The sequence below is a fragment of the Madurella fahalii genome, assembly GCF_045866475.1.
Source record: "Madurella fahalii IFM 68171 DNA, scaffold_3, whole genome shotgun sequence".
Taxonomy (NCBI): domain Eukaryota; kingdom Fungi; phylum Ascomycota; class Sordariomycetes; order Sordariales; genus Madurella; species Madurella fahalii.
In genome coordinates, this window is record NW_027263973.1 from 5610982 (window position 1) to 5628812 (window position 17831).

At 53.4% G+C, this 17831-nt stretch overlaps 2 protein-coding genes across 2 annotated transcripts; one reads left to right on the forward strand and one right to left on the reverse strand.

Moving 5' to 3' along the window:
- Positions 1–7651: 7651 nt before the first annotated feature.
- MFIFM68171_07020 (uncharacterized protein) lies at positions 7652–9000 on the reverse strand (the record flags this gene model as incomplete). The annotated part of the gene is made up of 2 exons (XM_071062440.1): positions 7652–8628; positions 8706–9000. 2 exons carry the CDS (start codon positions 8998–9000, stop codon positions 7652–7654), a joined length of 1272 nt encoding a protein of 423 aa, XP_070918541.1.
- Positions 9001–10032: 1032 nt separating this feature from the next.
- On the forward strand, positions 10033–17566 carry MFIFM68171_07021 (uncharacterized protein; the record flags this gene model as incomplete). Its single annotated transcript, XM_071062441.1, has 12 exons — positions 10033–10223; positions 10386–10845; positions 11079–11550; positions 11866–13250; positions 13312–13446; positions 13659–14537; positions 14620–14765; positions 14823–15845; positions 16344–16503; positions 16586–16711; positions 16770–16925; positions 17015–17566. 12 exons carry the CDS (start codon positions 10033–10035, stop codon positions 17564–17566), a joined length of 5685 nt encoding a protein of 1894 aa, XP_070918542.1.
- Between the last annotated feature and the right edge of the window lie 265 nt (positions 17567–17831).

Below are 17831 nucleotides of genomic sequence, written 5' to 3' on the forward strand. Positions count from 1 at the left end.
CTTTATATTTAGCCCTTTAGTAGTCGTATTTATATATAAAATATATCCGGAATTCTAATTAGTATTTAATAAAGCTATAAACCTAGTATTTGCCGATAGGGGGGGCATTATATTTATATAGTAGTCAGTGAGCTATATCTTCTATAAAATAAAGCTGAAAAGGAAATATATATATAGAGAGCTTATTTATATACTAAATAATTATATTCTCCTCTAGATCTATAAGTTTATATAAATTAGCTAGTATATTATATTATAAAGGCCGACTAATATATATTAATACCTGTAGCTAGGCTATCCCTTTATTTATTATCTTAGCTATATAGTATTACCTTACTAACTAGTATACTAAGTACGACCTCCCGGCCAACTAGTATATTATGACTACCGAGAATAGCTAGACTACTAATATAGTAGGCCTAGATTGGATTAAATACTTTAACTTCTATATAGCACCTTATACGAAGGGTAAATACCGGTTGTTAACCCTCGATAGCTACGAAAGCAACTATTTAACTGAATTTAAGCTCTACTACTAGTAGAACAATATTATTATACTCTATATATCTCTATACTCTTCCTATAAACTCTATCTACTTAATATTAGCTACTTTAAGCCGTTAAAGTAGATATATCGTTGTTAGATCGAGTATTTAATATATATATATATTACCTATATAAGTAAGTTCAAGTTCCTCTATATATTTTATAAGGTATTCTTTGCCTCTATAATAGAGAAGAATATATCGGATAGCTTTATAGAGGCTAGCTTTATACTATATAATCTAGAGAGAATACTTTCTAAACTAGATATAAAGCTTTATATACTAATATCTCTGAATTTACTATCTAGTACTATATAACCTTAGGTCTTCTAGATACTATATAACCTCTGAAAAGCCGAGTTGCAGTAAATACTTATTAAGACTTATATTATAAACTATTAAAATAGCTTCTTAACGTCAATTTTAACTACTATAGACCAGCTTATTAAAGATATAATAGCTGTAATATATAAGGTAGCTCTCTTTTAGTTAGAGGTCTCTTTATTCTATAAGGCTAACAAGGTATTAAGTAAGTGCCAGAGAGGCGAAAAAACAGGTATATAGCTCGGAGGACTACTTACTATACGAGATGTAAAGGATGTACTAGACTAGAAAGCTATAGGTAGAGAGAGATTAGAAGAAATATAACTGGATGGTAGTGGTAACGGAGAGGGCTTGTACGAGGGTTCGATACTATAGTATATACGGTAAGCCTAGTTATAATACCTATACTTGTTAGGAGGTTAGAGAATTATCTGATATAGCTACTTCTAATATAATTGTAGTTAGCTTTCGTATTATAGTAGAATAATTCAAGATAGTTGTTGTAAAGTAGTATAGAGTAGGTTATTTCCTGATATAAGGTTATTTACTAATAATATATATTAGTTAAATTTTAAAAGTTTAATAGAGAAAAGAGAGAGTTTTATCTTTCCATTATCTTTTGGATAGATATTAGATAATAATAGTATTATAAATAGTAATATATTTTAAATATATATAACCTAAGTTATTTTCTATCTACAACTTGAGCTCTAACTTTAATTCTCTTATCTAGTATATTCTCCTAAATATTATAAAATAGATATACTTCTCAGAACTATATAATATATTTATAAGTTTAGTAGCTGTATCTATTTCCTAGATTAATAGTATCTATAATCTCAAGTTTTATATAATATAAGGTAATAAAAGAAATTCTTAGTTAATATTCTCCCTGATATTCTATATAATTAGAATATAACATCTTAATATAGTATCTATAAGGTAGATCTATATAAGGTTAAACGAAACCTAGTTTCTACAATAAGGTAGTACCTATTCGGAACGATATAAATAGTATAATATCGATATAGGTAAATTATTATAAATAAATTAGAATTAAAAGTAGGATATAAATATAAATTCAGTAGATTATACTACTATTTACTATTATCTAAGGTAAATAATAAATATAGATTAATATAATTAATAAGCGAGATATATATCTAAAAACCCTATATACAACTCTAAGATATCATTTAGTATAAAAACTATAAATTTTCATCGAGATTTCTATAGTAAATTCTCAATATAGTATATTTTGTATAAGAAGAGATATAGCTTTAATTTTTTTAGTTAATATAGTTAAATTAGAGTTTAGGACAGAGTTTACTAGATATTACCTCATCAATTCTAGAGACACTATTTTATAAACAACTAGCTAAGGCTATACGAATTTTAAATTTTTATATTATTATATCCTAGATATTAAATGGATAGTATTTAAAATTATATACATTTCTATTAAAAGTTCGGAGGTTTTATATAAAGTAGGATCTTAAGATTATATGTAGGTTTCCTAGTCTATATCTTAGTTCTCTATTATATTATAACCTTTTAAATCAGTTTCTGTTAGAGAGATATAATTTTTTTGAACTCGGTAAAAGGATATAGTATATATAACCGCTAGTAAAGCAGGGGGTATAAGTCTGCAGGCGATATACCGGGTTGGTGATGGCGCTAACCGCTATATATATAGTGGGCTGGCCGACCCCGGGACTCGGCCGCATCATTTCTCAAGTTGGTTGGACGACCCCGGGGGTCGGCCGTTCTCCACTTTTTTTGAACTCGCCTTCAGTGGCCGACCCCTTCTGAACGCGACGGCCGACCCCTTCTGAACAGAATTGTGGGTCCATTTACAGTGGCCGACCCCTTCTGTAGAAAAGAGTGGGTCAGTTTTCTAGTTGAGTACCTCCCTGTAATCCACTGTAACCTACAATCTATCTTCCTTCTTAAGCAGTATCGTTGGGTTCTACTTATCTCTATGTCTTGACATACCTCTACTTTGGATGCGAGCATCCAAAATTACCTACTGGATTCTGGATGCTCGCATCCTCAACCACCCCCTAGTTCTAGATACGAGTCTCCAAACCACTCTATAACTTAGTTCTCCCATCGTCAATTCTGGATACGAGCATCCAAACTACTATCCTAACCCAGCCCTCTCACCTCTAGTTCTAGTACAAGCATCTAAACTACCCGGTAAATTAACTCTCCCACCCTCAATTCCGGATACGAGTATCTAAACCCCCATCCCAACTCTGCTCTCTCACTCTCAATTCTAGTACAAGCATCTAAAAATTACCCCCTCAAGTCCGACTGCCCTAGGTTCTGGATACGAGCATCCAAAATTATCCCCCTCCAGTTTTACTAGCCCGGTTCTAGATACGAGCATCCTAACCACCCTAGCTCTACTGCTCTGGGTTCTGGATGCGAGCATCCAAAATCACTCCTTCCAGTCCTACTGCCCTGAATTCTGGATGCGAGTATCCTAACCACCCTAGCCCTACTGCCCTGGGTTCTGGATGCGAGCATCCTAACCGCCCTACCTCTACTGCCCTGGATTCTGGATGCGAGCACCCAAACCACCCTAGCCAAACTGCCCTAGGTCCTAGATATATACAATCTATACCGGCCGGTATAGTACTCGAGTATTTCTGTTATTTTTTTTCACTATGTCAAAATTCCTGCAGGACCGTATAGAGTACTAAAATCATTTTTAAACCATAGCTATAGCAGCAGCAAGGGTATATTAGTAGCAAAGATTCTACATACAGCAAATTTAGAGCCCCCATATCTATCCCCCCTCCCTTCAGATTGTTGCCTCCAACAGACCCAGTTTCTCTAGGGTCTTAGCCATCACCAGCCCCAAGTTCATTGTTATAGACCTGTCTGACAACTCTACTGTTGTCCTTAGCCATCTATACATATCAGAGCCCAAGGCCCCGAACATCTCACTGTCCCCAGGCCCAATAGCTTGCTCGGCTGGCCCCCCCAACTCTGCGATAGCCTCCTCCCACTGGTCCATATGCTTGTTGAATAGATAGCCCATGACATCCTTGGGCCACTGCTGAAACATGCACCCGTGTGTCTGCGCTACTGGGCACTATGACAGCGGCAGCATACACACCCAGCACATCCCCTTGGGCAGCCCAGGGTTGGCGTACTTGCTCGCTTGAAACCTCCTTGCGATATCTTCGCCCCACTCCATCGAATTGCAGGACCGCAGATAATGGGACCTATGCTCCCGTAACTCCGTGAAGCAGGCGATGCAGCTCCGTCGCTCGAACATGGCCTTTGCGAAGTCGTGATATCTTCGCATCAGCAGATAATGGCTATTGCCAGTAACCCGGCTCCCCTCCCTCTGTGCCCCCCAAGTCTCCAGCCGCTGCCGGAAAGTATGCTGCCGGTTGCAGGTGCCTCCCGGGGCCGCCGTTGTACGTGCCGGTGTGTTGCCAGCGCTGCCCGTATCCTGGGCCGAAACTATACGTCGTAGTGGGCTTCCTTGTTGAATGCCCCGTATCGCAGTGGGGGACTCCACCATCGGCGACTGCTCTGCCATATCCATCCGCTCATTGGCCCGTACCACCATGTCCGCCAGATCGGGGGATATATATAGGCTACGGCTGCCGGGGATGGGTGATATGCCTGTTCCGGAGAGGCCTATTTTTGAGGCCCCTCCTACCCAGCTGGAAGAGCTCGAAGACCGTACTATGCCCTTCTGTGGCGTGGTCATTCCTAGCCTTGTGAAGGCCTTGGTTATGCTGCCTGGGCTGGTGGTAGATCCTGGCGGGCCTGTGGATAGTAGAGGCATCCCGTCTCTGCCTGGCGCGCAGACATCGCACCGGTTGTCGCCAAACCCGCACCGGCTGCTTTTGCCGTCGAGGTATCGGGAGAGACTGTCCCTACGGCACCGAGGGCTACAGTACTCCTTCATCCCCGTGCCCACGTTCCGGCCAGATACCAGGACCCCCGTCGCCGGTGTACCGTCCCGTCCCGCCCGGCCAAACATCTGAACCATCTCCAGCATGTCCTTGGCCTCCCAACACACCACCAGCACCACATTCTTGAGGTCTAGGCCAAGTCCGAGTGCGCTTGTGGCCACCATGATACCGCCCCCTTTGTCCCAGTCGGCCAGTATCTTAGCCCTCTGCCGCTTGTTCTTGTCCCCTGCGTGGTAGAAGGGCCAGCCCAACTCCGTATTGAGCAGAGTGCCGTTGGCAATGCTGCTGACATAGACAATGGCCTTCTGGCGCCGTAGACCATCCAGTTGGGAACACAGCTGCACTATGACAGATTCTGGCTGGTCGGTTGCCCGCCATTCGAATCGGATATGACGTGGTGTCGTGTCGTTGCGCACCACCTGGACCGTATTGGGGTCCAGCTTCATCACTTCCATGAAGCGATCCTCCAGCGCCACCGGCAGGGTCCCCGACATGTAGACCTGGATACCGCTGATCTGGTCCATCTTGTTCCTGATGTTGTGGTATCCCTGTGCCCTGAAATCGTGTGACAGGATCACCTCCTGGGCCTCGTCCAGCACCACCCTGTCGATCCTGTATTTGTCCCGTTGGCGGTTGATGTAGTTAGCCCAGTCCACGCTGCCCATGGCCTCCGGCGATACCAGGACCACACTGTACGAGCCCTCAGGCTCCGAGCCGTCCCAGACCACAGCCTTGATGTTCCAGCCCTGCAGACGCCTTACTGTGTCTTCCAGCAGGGCACGCAGCGGCTGGATGACCACCGTAATGCCGTCAGGCTGTGCATATGCCGGCAGCGCGAACGCTACCGTCTTCCCGGCCCGACTCCGTCAACATACAGCACATTCTCTCCCTGTGCCATCGCCTCCAGTACCTGTGCCTGGTGGCTGCGGAGTTCGACATCGGCGCGGCGGTACATCTCCCGGAGCATGTCGTCGTTCCACTGGTCAATCCCGTCCGCCAGCCGGGCCACCTGCTGATCGTGGTTCATCCGGTCCTCGGCCATATCCTCCCCGTCCTCATCCATACGGTGCTTTGAGGAGGCATCGCCACCACCGACATTCCAGAACCTCTGCCATGTAATCGAGTAGCTGATGAAGCGCTCAAAGTTGTCGCCCGACCCTTCGATACGCGCGTATGCCCGTGTGGCCGTCCTCTCCGTATGGCCGGCCATTGCGTGCATGATGTCTTCGGTGTCGTCATCGTCGTCATCTCCCTCCACAACCGTCGACTCGGGTATGTATTTAAGGCCAAAGGCAATACAGATATGCCTCCAGTACTTGACATGTATGCTAAGACCGGCGGTGACGATGCTGGTCTCCTTGAGGCTGTCGGTGAGGGCGCTGTCCGGGAGCTGAGAATCTGTCCCGACCAGAGGGCCGCGCGCGAACAGGAACGGGTTTGGCAGCCCGCTCTGGCCGCTATTGATGTCCAGGGCCGTCTTGAACGGTACCACCACCGCCAGGTATATGACAACCAACCGCGATAGCGGCCCTGGTAGCGCCCGCCATGTGATCCGCTCGCCCAATTTCCAGAGCGGCTTTCCGCCCGTCGTCCGGATGAGAACACGGCTGCGGCTGACGAATATGTTCCGAAGCCCCCCCTTCTGGGTATTCGCCCACCGGAGGCTTAGGACCTGGGGGCGCCGGATTGGTTGGCCCGCGGTGACGTGGACGGCGACCAGGAGGCTCTTGAGGAAGTCGACCCGCGCATCTTCGTATGAGGCCCGGCGGGTATGGCTGATGACCCCGTTGCGCGACCACTCGCTCGCCTGCTGCGCATCTTGCTGTATATGCATTGCCAAGAGCGTCTTGCACTTGTCCACCCAAGCCGCATTCTTGGGCTCCCGCAGAAAACACCCATCTAGCCGCTGGTCCGATCGGTCATCGTATACGCCCTCCAGCGGGGGGACCGGCAGGGCCGCCAGATCTAGGCCCAACAAAAGGGGCTTGATCGCCTCCAGCGCCCGCTCCTGTGCCCCTTGGATGATCTTCATCATGTCCTCCCGGCCCAAACTCAAGTCTTCAATATATAGCTTGCCGCCCCTCCACTCGCAGTTCCGAGGCAGCAGCGTCTTCTGTCGGATCCCGGCGACAACCCCCTCACTGAGCGCAACCCACATCAGTGGCGTCTGGACGGCGCTATCACCTGCGGCAACGAGGAGGCCCTGTATACGCTTTGCTATGATATCTGCGAGAGAGCGGGCGGAGTCGCCTGGGGATGGTCAGCGGCCGCTGATAACGGTGAGGGTGCGAGCATCCAGAATCCAAGCCTCTGTCGGCACGCTGTGGATGCGAGCATCCAGAATCCAAGCCTTCGCCGCCCTGCTGTGGATGCGAGCATCAAAATCCACCCTACTCGTAAAGGCAATTTTGGATGCGAGCATCCACAACAGGCTACCCATCGCAGGCGCGAGCAGCACCAACGGGGTAAATGCGGACTGTCATATCAAGCGGGTCCCGGATGCGAGCATCCAAAGCAGGCGACCGCACGCAAATCGCGGGCACACTAGTGCGATCGGACTGCATCAATGGGGCAAAAGCAGACCGGAAGATCAAACTGATCCTGGATGCTCGCATCCACAGCAGCCAACTACACGTAAGTTGCAGGCACAATAACGCAATCGAACAGCACCGAGAGGGCAAAACTCCACCGGCAGGCAAACATGGTTCTGGATGCGAGCATCCTAAGCACGCAACAGCACGCACACCGCAAGCAAACACGTACCACCAAATTAAATCAAGGAGGAAATCGAGACTGGCAGGCTAAATGAATTCTGGATGCGAGCATCCTAAGCACGCAACCTCAAACAACCAGTATGCACGGCAGGGATGGGGTATGCAGCAACCAAAGCCAACTGATCCCGCTAGGGTCGGACTTACCGAGCTCGGCCTGATCTGCCAACTGCTGTCGCCTACTCTGCTCATATAGACATAGACGAGCGATATATAGCGTTGCGCCAAGGGGGGTCGAATAACTGTATGTTACTGCGTTCTTCCAGCCGCCAGAATCGTCGATTGCCATGACTCCCAGGGCCGAGGTCACAATGTTCTCGAAGTCGCTGTTCTTCATCTCCACCCGCAGTAGCGAGTCTACCAGCGCCAGCATAGCCGACTCCATCTCCGCCGGCTCAGTTGCATGCATCGCGGCCTCCATAGTCGCTAGCTGGGCCGGAGTTAGCGTAACCGGCGGTGCCTTGGTGATCTTGTCGGCCCCGTCCCCGCATCCTTGGTAGACGGCGACCCTCATCGCATACGTCAATATTTTCTTCCAGACCCGGATATAGTTCTCAGTTGCGCCTTTGCTGATGACGGAGAATTGACGGTTCTTGCCCTCGTCGCCCGGTCGCCGGTTCAGCTCCATCCTGACCGCCATATTGGTCTCCGAGTCAATATGCAATGCCGCCTGTTCGCATATATTCCGCAGGGCCGCGGTCATCCGGTCGAGTGGGGCCCTCACATCCGGCTCGGCCTTCGGGTCGTACATGAGCCACGTGAGCTCGGCCGGGTCGTATCCCGCTAGGTGGGCCTCGAACCGCATCTTATCCAGGAAGTCGTTTGGCTCCCGGTCGCCGGGGCTGCGCAGGGAGATCTCCCGGGTATGCGTCTCGGCATCGTAAAGCCCCTGCAGCAGCTTCGCCGCGATCCCGGAACCCACGCTCGGCAGCGTCGCTGTCGATGCCCCGCCCCTGACCTTGATATAGCGCTGTGCCTTCTTGATGGTCAGGCGCTGCACCTTTGTCGCCTCGACCTGGTCCTGCTCGCTCGTGGTGCCACACTCGGCTACGTGCTGCTGGCGCCAGTGGTCCCAGATCCTCTTCTTCTCCGTCGCCGCGCAGCCGCACTGGTGCAACCCCAACCGTCCAAGATGTCCCCTCCCATGGCCGTCAAGGGGTCGATGGGCTCCCTGAATCGCGTGCAGATATTCGACAGCCAGTTGTTATATGTTGTATTGGTGTCGATGAGACTGCCCTCCGCTGCTAGAGTGGCCACGAGCTCCTCCACCTCGCCATCTTCTGGTACGAAGCAACTCTTGTTCTCAACGTGCTTCTTGATATCCCTGGCCGTATTCATGACCAAGTCGCGGCACGATTGGCAGAACGTCATCTTGATCCCGCCCCGCTCGAACACGAGAATGAACTTGGAGGGGTTCATGGTGTCCAATTGTAGGCCCGGGGTCGTGTAACACTAGCGGCTTGGCGGCGTCGTGCGGCTCTTTTTAGCGGCTTGGCACCACAACATCGGGGCCTTACAAGGCTGAGTTAGCTGTGTTCAGGAGGCGGGCAACCGGAATCTTACGTCTCGAAAAACTCCGTGATCTGCTTCCACCGGTCCTGCTACCCCACGATATGGTTCTACCGAGGCCAGAGCTGTTGAGGATGCGAGCATCCAGGATTTGTCACATACCTATCCTACTCCAAACGCTCTACCTGGCTGACTTGACGGTCTCGGGGCGTGGTTTGGGTGCTCGCATCCACGATTGAACCAGCGTTGCATTCGCTCGAGGTTGTAGGAGGGAGAAGCGGTGTTCGGATTTACTTATCGCTCAACTGGGATCAAATCGAACGCGGTCCGAGGTCACGTGGCCGACTTCGCGCCCAGAATCAACCGAGCCTCGCAGTCGATTGCGGCCGTAAGAGGAAGAAAGCAGCGTTGGGTTGAAATTCCAGCCCTCTGTCCAAATCAGACGAGTTGACGTAGCCGATCACGCGTCTGGAATCATGCGATCTTCGCGTTTGCTGGGGGTTGTGGGAGGAAGGTGTGGTTGGTGGTGTTGAAATCCATCCGAAGGAATTGAGGTGGCCTGGGCTCATGTGACTCATATTCTTACTATTGTGCGGCCGGGGCTATCTGGCTATTCTTTCCTCTGCAGTAGATTATGGAATGGTGCGGAAATAATGGGGTTGGGATGAAAGGAAACCGGCCATTGATAAGAGCGAAATAACACATCAACTCAACAGAGCCCCACTTTTATATTTGGGATGGAAAAGGGGCGATTACCTTCACAATACATTTTTCCTATTCTCGCAGAAAACAATAGCAAGATCTGCAAATTTGTACGTGAAGTGGGGCCCTTGTTTTTCAACTATATAAAGACCTCTCCCCCCCAACTTTTCCGACCTTTCTTCCTTTCTTCCCACAACAACTCTCTCGCGGGCGCCCTCCCCCCCCCCGGGTTGATTTTGCATGCGAGCATCCTCACGCTCCTGGCGCCGCCAACTGTACCAGCTTGTTTCCATCAGCTCTCCCAGCCCAGCTCTTGGTTTTTACACCATCTCCCTGCCGATCTTGGATGCTCGCATCCAAACCGCTCTTCAGGAGCCACAAGTCAGCGCTACCAATCTCTCGCCGACCCATCCTGCCCCCCCCCCCCTCAAGTAAGTCAAGTTCTGGATGCTCGCATCCAAAGCGCGTACTGAACTAATGCCCAGCAGGTCAAGATGCCGCCCAAGAAGAAGACCGGGCCCCCGCTGGCAAGGCTGCAGCTAGCGGCAGCAAAGCCCAACCTCCCAAGCAGGATAACCCCCCGGCACTGGCAGCAACCAGTCACTCGCCGACAAGAGGAAGGCCGCCGCTCTGAAGGCCGCTGCCACCCGGAAGGCCAATGCGGATGCCAAGAAAGCCGCCGCGGAAGCTACACAGAACTCCGAGGCCCCCAGAAACCCTAAGGATCCTAAGAACCCGCCTCCCCCCCCTAAGGACAAGTCTGCTCCTAAAGAAACCGCTCCCAAGGGAAAACCCGCCTCTGAAACCCTTGATGAAGAAACGCGCCAGTGGGCAGAAGAGTGGGCGGAAGAGTTGGGGTCCACAAGTAATCAAGGGAAGGACTTGGATGATGATAAAGAGGGCGACTCCAATGGCGATCCTGAGAACCCGCCCAGGGATGAAAATCCGCCTCCCCCCCCCAAGAACAAGACTGCTCCCAAGGGAAAAACTGCTCGCAAGGGCAAGACCGGCCGCCAGACAACTGACGAATCGATACGCGAGTTCATGGAAGAGGTGAAGCGCGTCTTTCCATCAGGCTTTAAGAACAACTCTGGTGACCACGCTACACACCGCAGGGAGTTCTCTGGATCTGGCAGTTCTGGGTCAGAGTCAGACACCAGCGACTCTGACCAGCCTTTGGCCAAGAGACGCAAGGTCGATAATCAGGGGCAGCCCCCTCCTCCTCCGCCCCGCAGTCCGTCACCTCCTCCCCGGCCCCGCAGCCCGCCCCTCCTCCTCGGCCCCAGAGCCCAAAGCAGCGCAGCACCCCCTTGCAGGACCCCGAGTCCACAAGCCCAGTCTATTACGAGCTTTCATCGGCCAATCTTGAGGTGATACCACGGCTCCGAGCGCGCAATTACCCCGCCCCGCCCCTCCCGGAGAAGGACAAGAGGAAGCAGCCGCAGAGCAAATGCTGGACTCTCGGTATGGACTGCAGCTGGAGACAGAGGAATCTTGATCTAATAGACGGCCTCGAACCCAAGCCGCATTGGTGGGATTTCGACTTCGAGCCCCAATACCACACCAAGCCGCACCCGACCCAGAGCGACATGTCTCGTGTCTTCACCATGGCCAAAGAGACCTACGACTCCCTGGCCATGTCCGGGCTCACTATCATGCAGGCTCTTAGTCCCGAGGGCAGAGGTGACACAACCCATCAGTGCGGAGTGTTGGGATTCAAGAGCATCCCCGCCATGAACACATGGCTCGACACCCAAGGTAAGTCCTGTTTTTTTGCTAACCCCCTTCCACCCGCCTTTGGATGCGAGCATCCAAAATCGCCCCCTCTCGCCTGCCTTTGGATGCGAGCATCCAGAATCAGCCCTCCCTACCTGCCTCTTGTGGATGCGAGCATCCAAAATCGCCCTTACAAGGAGGGCCGATTCTGGATGCGAGCATCCCAGCGCCCCGCAGTAGGGCCGATTGTGGATGCGAGCATCCACAAGGCGCCTCGCAAGTAGGGCTAATTCTGGATGCGAGCATCCACAACGCCCCGCCTCTATCTACACTGAACAGTACTAACTTGTTGCACAGCTGGAACCTTCCTGGGCCCTCTCAACCGCTACATGGTGTGCAACACGTCGCGCACCAATGCCAACAACCTGAAGTCTGTCTTTGAGTATCTCAAAAATGTCAAAGGGGACCGGTACTCTGAGTCCCTGCTTTCGCAGATTGCCAAGCTCGAGCAGCACAGGACCTGGATCATTCGCAACGGCGACCTCGGGCAGAGCCACAATCGCTCTGAAGTTCACTACAACATGACGATCCTTGCCAATCTCCTCATGATGCTCAAGTTCGCAACTACTGGCAGGACACTCGACCTCCCCTGCCGCTTTGAGCAGAAATTTGATGAGCACGGTGAGGACCTGCCCGGCCGCATGTTCGGCTTCACTGTGGATGACTGGTTCCGGGCTGTCTACGCCCTCCTGGTGTTCCGGTACCGCCGGTCTGCCGGCCTCTACCTTGATACACCCAAGGGCATATTCAAACAGATGGGTGATCTGGGCTACTGGGAGGCCAATGTCGCCGACTCCCAGAACCTGCTGTCTGCCGAGGACCACAGCAAAGTCCCCGAGAATGCCCTGGCCCTCTATGGTATGGAGGTCATCAAATTTGTCCGCAGCTTCCCGGAGGCATCTGTCACCAGGCCGAAAACCATGACCAAGACCCAGCTCCTGGCGCACCGCCTCAACACCCGTGCCCGCGTTCTCCTGCAGGACAACCCTGCCATCTCTCTTAGCCGCCGCCATGCAAAGCGGGCCAGAGGAGCGCGTGGTACCAGGCGTAGGAAGGGCGGCAAGTTCACCAGTGACCTGAACAACATCATTGCCATGGATAGCAAGCTGCTGGACGCGCTCCTCAAGAAGCTGGAGCCCAACTTCCTCCCTCCCCGCGCCGCCATACAGGCCAAGGACGTCATCAAGTCGTTCGGCGGGCTTACCGCCAGGGACCAAATTGAGGATTTTTTGTCCACCCAAGATGCCTTTGCCACCGAGCTGGCTACTATCGAGGCGCGGCATAAGCGCTTGGACAAGGCGGAGGTCATTGAAGAGGTCCGCCAGCTTATTTCCAACACCGCCGCAGTGAGCAACATGGTCAGCCGCCACGAGAATCCTCCGGTGGATATGGTCGCTGCAGCCATGACCGTCGGCATTCCATTTGAAGAGGTGTCCGACATCGACTGGAAGAAGCTGCATGTCCCTGGTACCGCCAAGGACTTCAATCTCATGCCGCACCAGCTCGCAGACGCGTACTCTATGTGGCTGGCAGAGCAGACCCCGATCCCCTGCACAATCCTCGGCAATGATGTCGGCCTGGGAAAGACATCGACCGCTCTGGCCCTCGTGGCTATGGATTACTTCAACTGCCTGCGGTGCAAGGAGGACGGCACGGAGTTCACCGCCGAGTCCCACCATCATGTTCGAGCCTCCCAACCTGGTGGCTCAGGTCTTCAATGAGATCATGGGTCTCTGGGGTAAGTTCTTCACCGTGGTGGTTGCCCAGGGCGATGCCAAGTCCCATGGAGGCAACACTCGTCTTGCCCAGGCGGCTGAGCTGGGCGCCGACCTCCCCAACCTCATCAACAAGTGGAAGAAGCAGACCAACAACCCCGAGGTAAGTTTTCCCCCTGTCTCCCCTGTGCCTGTGGATGCTCGCATCCACAATCCAGTCGCCCTGGGCAGGGTTCTGGATGCGAGCATCCACAATCCGGTCCCTCTGGGCAGAATTCTGGATGCGAGCATCCAATAGGCTCCCCTGGCCATGGTAAAATTCCGGATGCGAGCATCCTAGGCACGCATGAGATGGTCGCTAACTCCAATGTTTAGACCTGCAGGATCATCGTCATCACCAGCTTGTCCACCTTCCGTGCCCGCTTTGTCCAACATACCTCGGTGCAGTACTATAGCAACAGCATCGCAGCCAAGGAGCCGTGGAACCTCGACATCATCAACACGGAGCCCGGTCGCCAGGTCAACGTTCGCACCCGTGAGCATCTCAACCTCCTGAAGATCCAGGTCAAGAATGGACAACTGCGCCTCAAACCCGCCCTGGCCAACAAGATCTTGAAGGTCCTGGCAGATGAGCAGGCCTGCGCCGCCATGCAGGAGAGGGCCAAGATGATGAGGCAGCGCAGCTACCTCAAGCGCAAGGAGAGGAAGCTCAAGGAGGCCAAGCGGGCCAAGAAGAGAGAGGCTGAGAAGGCCAAGAAGCGGGAGATCAGGGCCAGACACAAGGCCAAGGCTGCATCAAAGCGCAAGGCGGCCGAGCAGGAGGAGGGGAGCGGCGATGAGTCTGGAGAGGAGACCCAGCCCCCCAAGAAGCAGAAGACGGGCACAGGTCCGAAGTCCAAGCCGGCCAGCAAGAACAAGTCCAACAAGGGCAAGGAGGCTGAGGACGGCGCAGGCAGCTGCTCGGAGTCCAGCGACTCGGACTTTGATGAGGAGGACTACAACTATGTCGACGCCGACATCAGCTCCGACGAGTCGGACGATTCCGACGACGAGGGCGACGAGGATGACCAGGTGGCCAGCGCCCTCAACGACGTCCTGAACCAGCTTGAGTCGGTCAACGAAGGCATCCAGGAGCGTGATGAACTCTTGGATGCCAGGAATGCCGGTGACATGTGGGAGGCGCTCGGTGCCATCCCCCCGGGCATGGAGGCCGAGTTTCATGATGAAATCGAAGCGGATCAAAATCCAAGAGCAGTACCTGAAGGATCGCATGATCCGGAGGGAGAAAATTGCCATCAAGTGCTACATACTGTCTCTGCCGCTTGATGGCTTTCAGTTCAGCCGGGTCATTGTTGATGAAGCCCAGTCCCTGCGGAACATAGAGTCGGGCTTTTCGCGCATCATCCGCCTCATGACCACGCACACCCGCGCCCTCCACATGATGTCGGCCACCCCCACCCTCAACAAGATTGACGACATCGGGTCTCTAGGATCGCTGGCCTAGGCGGTCTCGAAACTTGACCTGAGGGTCCCCAACAGCGTGGAATGGGCGTATGCGGCCGAGATCTACCAGCCGTATGGCAAATTTGTCCCTCCCAAGTCGTTCATCATGTCCCGCACCGAGATCAGGGAGCTGCAGAGCAAGGTGCAGGCCGAGCGTGATGCCGAAAAGGACTCGGCCATCGACTCGGCCGTCTTCGAAAATGAGAAGTATTCGGACAAGCGGCTCCGCGACTACTATGAGCGGACTGGCAAGCGGTTCTGGTGCCTGTCCCCCCGCGGTGTCAGTGTTGTCAAACTCCATGAGGCCGAGTCGCATGCTCCCACAGAGAACTCCGACCTGGTCTACAAGGCCATCATGGACTGTCTCCTCCTCCGCCGCTCCCCTCAGACCCCCCTGGAGACCCCCGACGGCACCATGCACTACCCAAGGGAGCATATGCCTGGTCTCCGTGTCCGTGTCGAGGAGCTGGGCTATGCCGACAAGACGGCCGCTACTATTGTCGCCACCGTCACCACTGAGCTGCTCCGCAGCCTCTACACCATCCGCAACACCAATGACTCGAACGAGGTCATTGTCAACCCCGAAATGGGCGATGGTGGCGAGCAGAGCGAGGACGGCGGCAACATCAACATGACCATTGTCCGCGCCCTCTGGATGGTGGCCATGGACCTGAAGTCCTACCGGGTCATGCAGCTGGACGACCGCACCAGCCTCACCAGGGAGGACGTCCTCATACAGGGCATCTCCCAGGCAGTCAAGCTCGGCAGTGTCTCCGAGAGGGAGGAGTTCAAGGCCAGGGCCACGAGCGACGGGGAGCCGCATCTCGGCGCCCAACATACCGAATACCTGCGGGACCGGGACATCGACGGCGGCCTCTCCTACCTGTTCGCCATGCTCTGCCAGGACAATTCGGTCACCGTCCCCAGCGACCGGAACGGGATGGCGCATTTCGTCATGTACGAGTCCCCGGTCCTCCACCGCGTGGCCACCCTCGTCCACCAGAACAAGAAGGAGGGCGAGAGGACCCTGGTTGTGGTGAACAACCCTTGGATGCAACAGTAAGTCAACCCCCTTCCTACAGCCCCTTTGGATGCGAGCATCCAAAATCCCCCCCCCCCCCCCTTACTCTTAGTTTTGGATGCGAGCATCCAGAACAGCTGCCCGGCCATGGTAGATTCTGGATGCTAGCATCCAAAACGCTCCCTGGCCGTGGTAAGATTCTGGATGCGAGCATCAACAAGGCCCGGCTGCGGTGAAATTCTGGATGCTGTTCCTAACCTGCTAGCTAGTAAATGCTAATGCCTTGTGTCTTAGGCTCACCCATGCCCTCCTGGACAAACTGTCCTTCGTGTCGCCTCCATCCGAGCCTCCCACACCAGCAACGAGAGAGGCGGATTGTCGAGCTGTTCAATAATCCGGCCAGCAACATGGACTGCCTGGTGCTCAACATGAGCCTGTCATCTGCCGGCCTGAATCTTCACAAGTGCTGCTGCAGGGGTATCATCCTGGAGTACCCATGGAACTGGCCTACTATCCCAGACCATAGGGCGCATCAGCCGTATCGGCGGCAAGAAGATCGTCGACTGGGTCATCCTTCATGTTACCGGCACCATGTATGATGTGATGGAGGACAAGATCAACAGGAAGTATTGCGAGCAACTGCGCCTCGAAGCCCGGATCCCCGCCTTCATCAAGAGCATCCACCTGCAGCGCATGGTCGCCTACGAGATACGCAGATGAGCTTCGGCCAGCCGTTCAATCGCTACTCGTGGGTCCTGAACCCCCTGACAAGGTCCAGGACTACCAGGCGACACCAACCGGACCCTGGGTCACATCTTCTCGACAATCGTCTCAAGATTGTCAATCTCCGGCCCAGGTCGGCAACAGGGAGGTGCCGGAGATCCTCGACGGGATTGAGAACATGGTGCGCAGCTTGCTGCACTTCATCCCGCCGCAACCCGCGGGATCTGAGCCTGCTGGAGGCCACCCTGGAGGAGATCTGGGCCACCATCGACAGTATTGACTTCGATGATGAGGAGTTGGGTTACCGGGTCCCCTGGTGGTTCGAGAGGGCCGCCATCAAAGACACTGACTGGTCTAAGGACGCCCCTATCGACCTGGATGCCATCCTTGTCCAGGTCGGCGATGTTGTCAACCGTACCAGCAGTGCCGAACAACGGCAGAAGGGGGAGGAAGCGCTCTGTCAGCGCTGGGCATGACAAAGCAGAATGGGGATATGGTCATCGCCCCTAAGAACATCCGACAGGCCGTAATGGAGGCTATGGAGCACCCTCTCTGCTCACAGGAGGTGAGAGACCTGTTCGTCCGGAAGATCCCCGGCATCTTGGACATGGACCTTGCCCCCGTCTCCCAGGACCACGCCGCAGCCGCCCCTCCGGAGTTCCCCCCGCCCCCGTCGGCCGTCAAACGGTTTCTGGAGGAGAGTGACAAGTCCCGTAAGCGGCGCCGGTTCGAGGAGACGCCTGTCACGCCCACCCTGCCCTCTCACCGCCAGCGTCTCTCATTGGACGGAGGCCAGTCCGAGGAGACGCCTGCCACGCCCACCCCGCGCTCTCACCACCAGCGGCGCTCGTGGGACGGACACTGGTCCGAGGAGATGCCTGTCACTCCTCCCGGCCCTCCCGGCCCTCCCGGCCCTCTCACCGCCCGCGGCTCTCATTGGACGGGCACCCACCTCCTCTGCCAGAATGAGGAGGACCTGAGCAACCCTAGCAGAGGGGAATGGATTTGGGTGGCACTTCCGGCAGCAGGACCGTAGGGATGGCAAGGGGGGAGGAGGGTGAGGAGGAGCTAGTACGTAGGCCTGGTTGGGGATTTGGTCTATAAGTATATTCTGTTTTTCTTCCTTTGGTAGCAGTTGCGACCAGTAATCTCTCTCACATCGGTTATAATGGTAGTATAGTGGAGGACTCTCTCTGCAAGTTGCCTGACGGTGGCATAATGGTAGTATCGTGGAGGACTTTATCTGCAGCTTGACGATGGTGGCACAATAGCATTAAGTATCTTGGGATGTTGGGTTATGT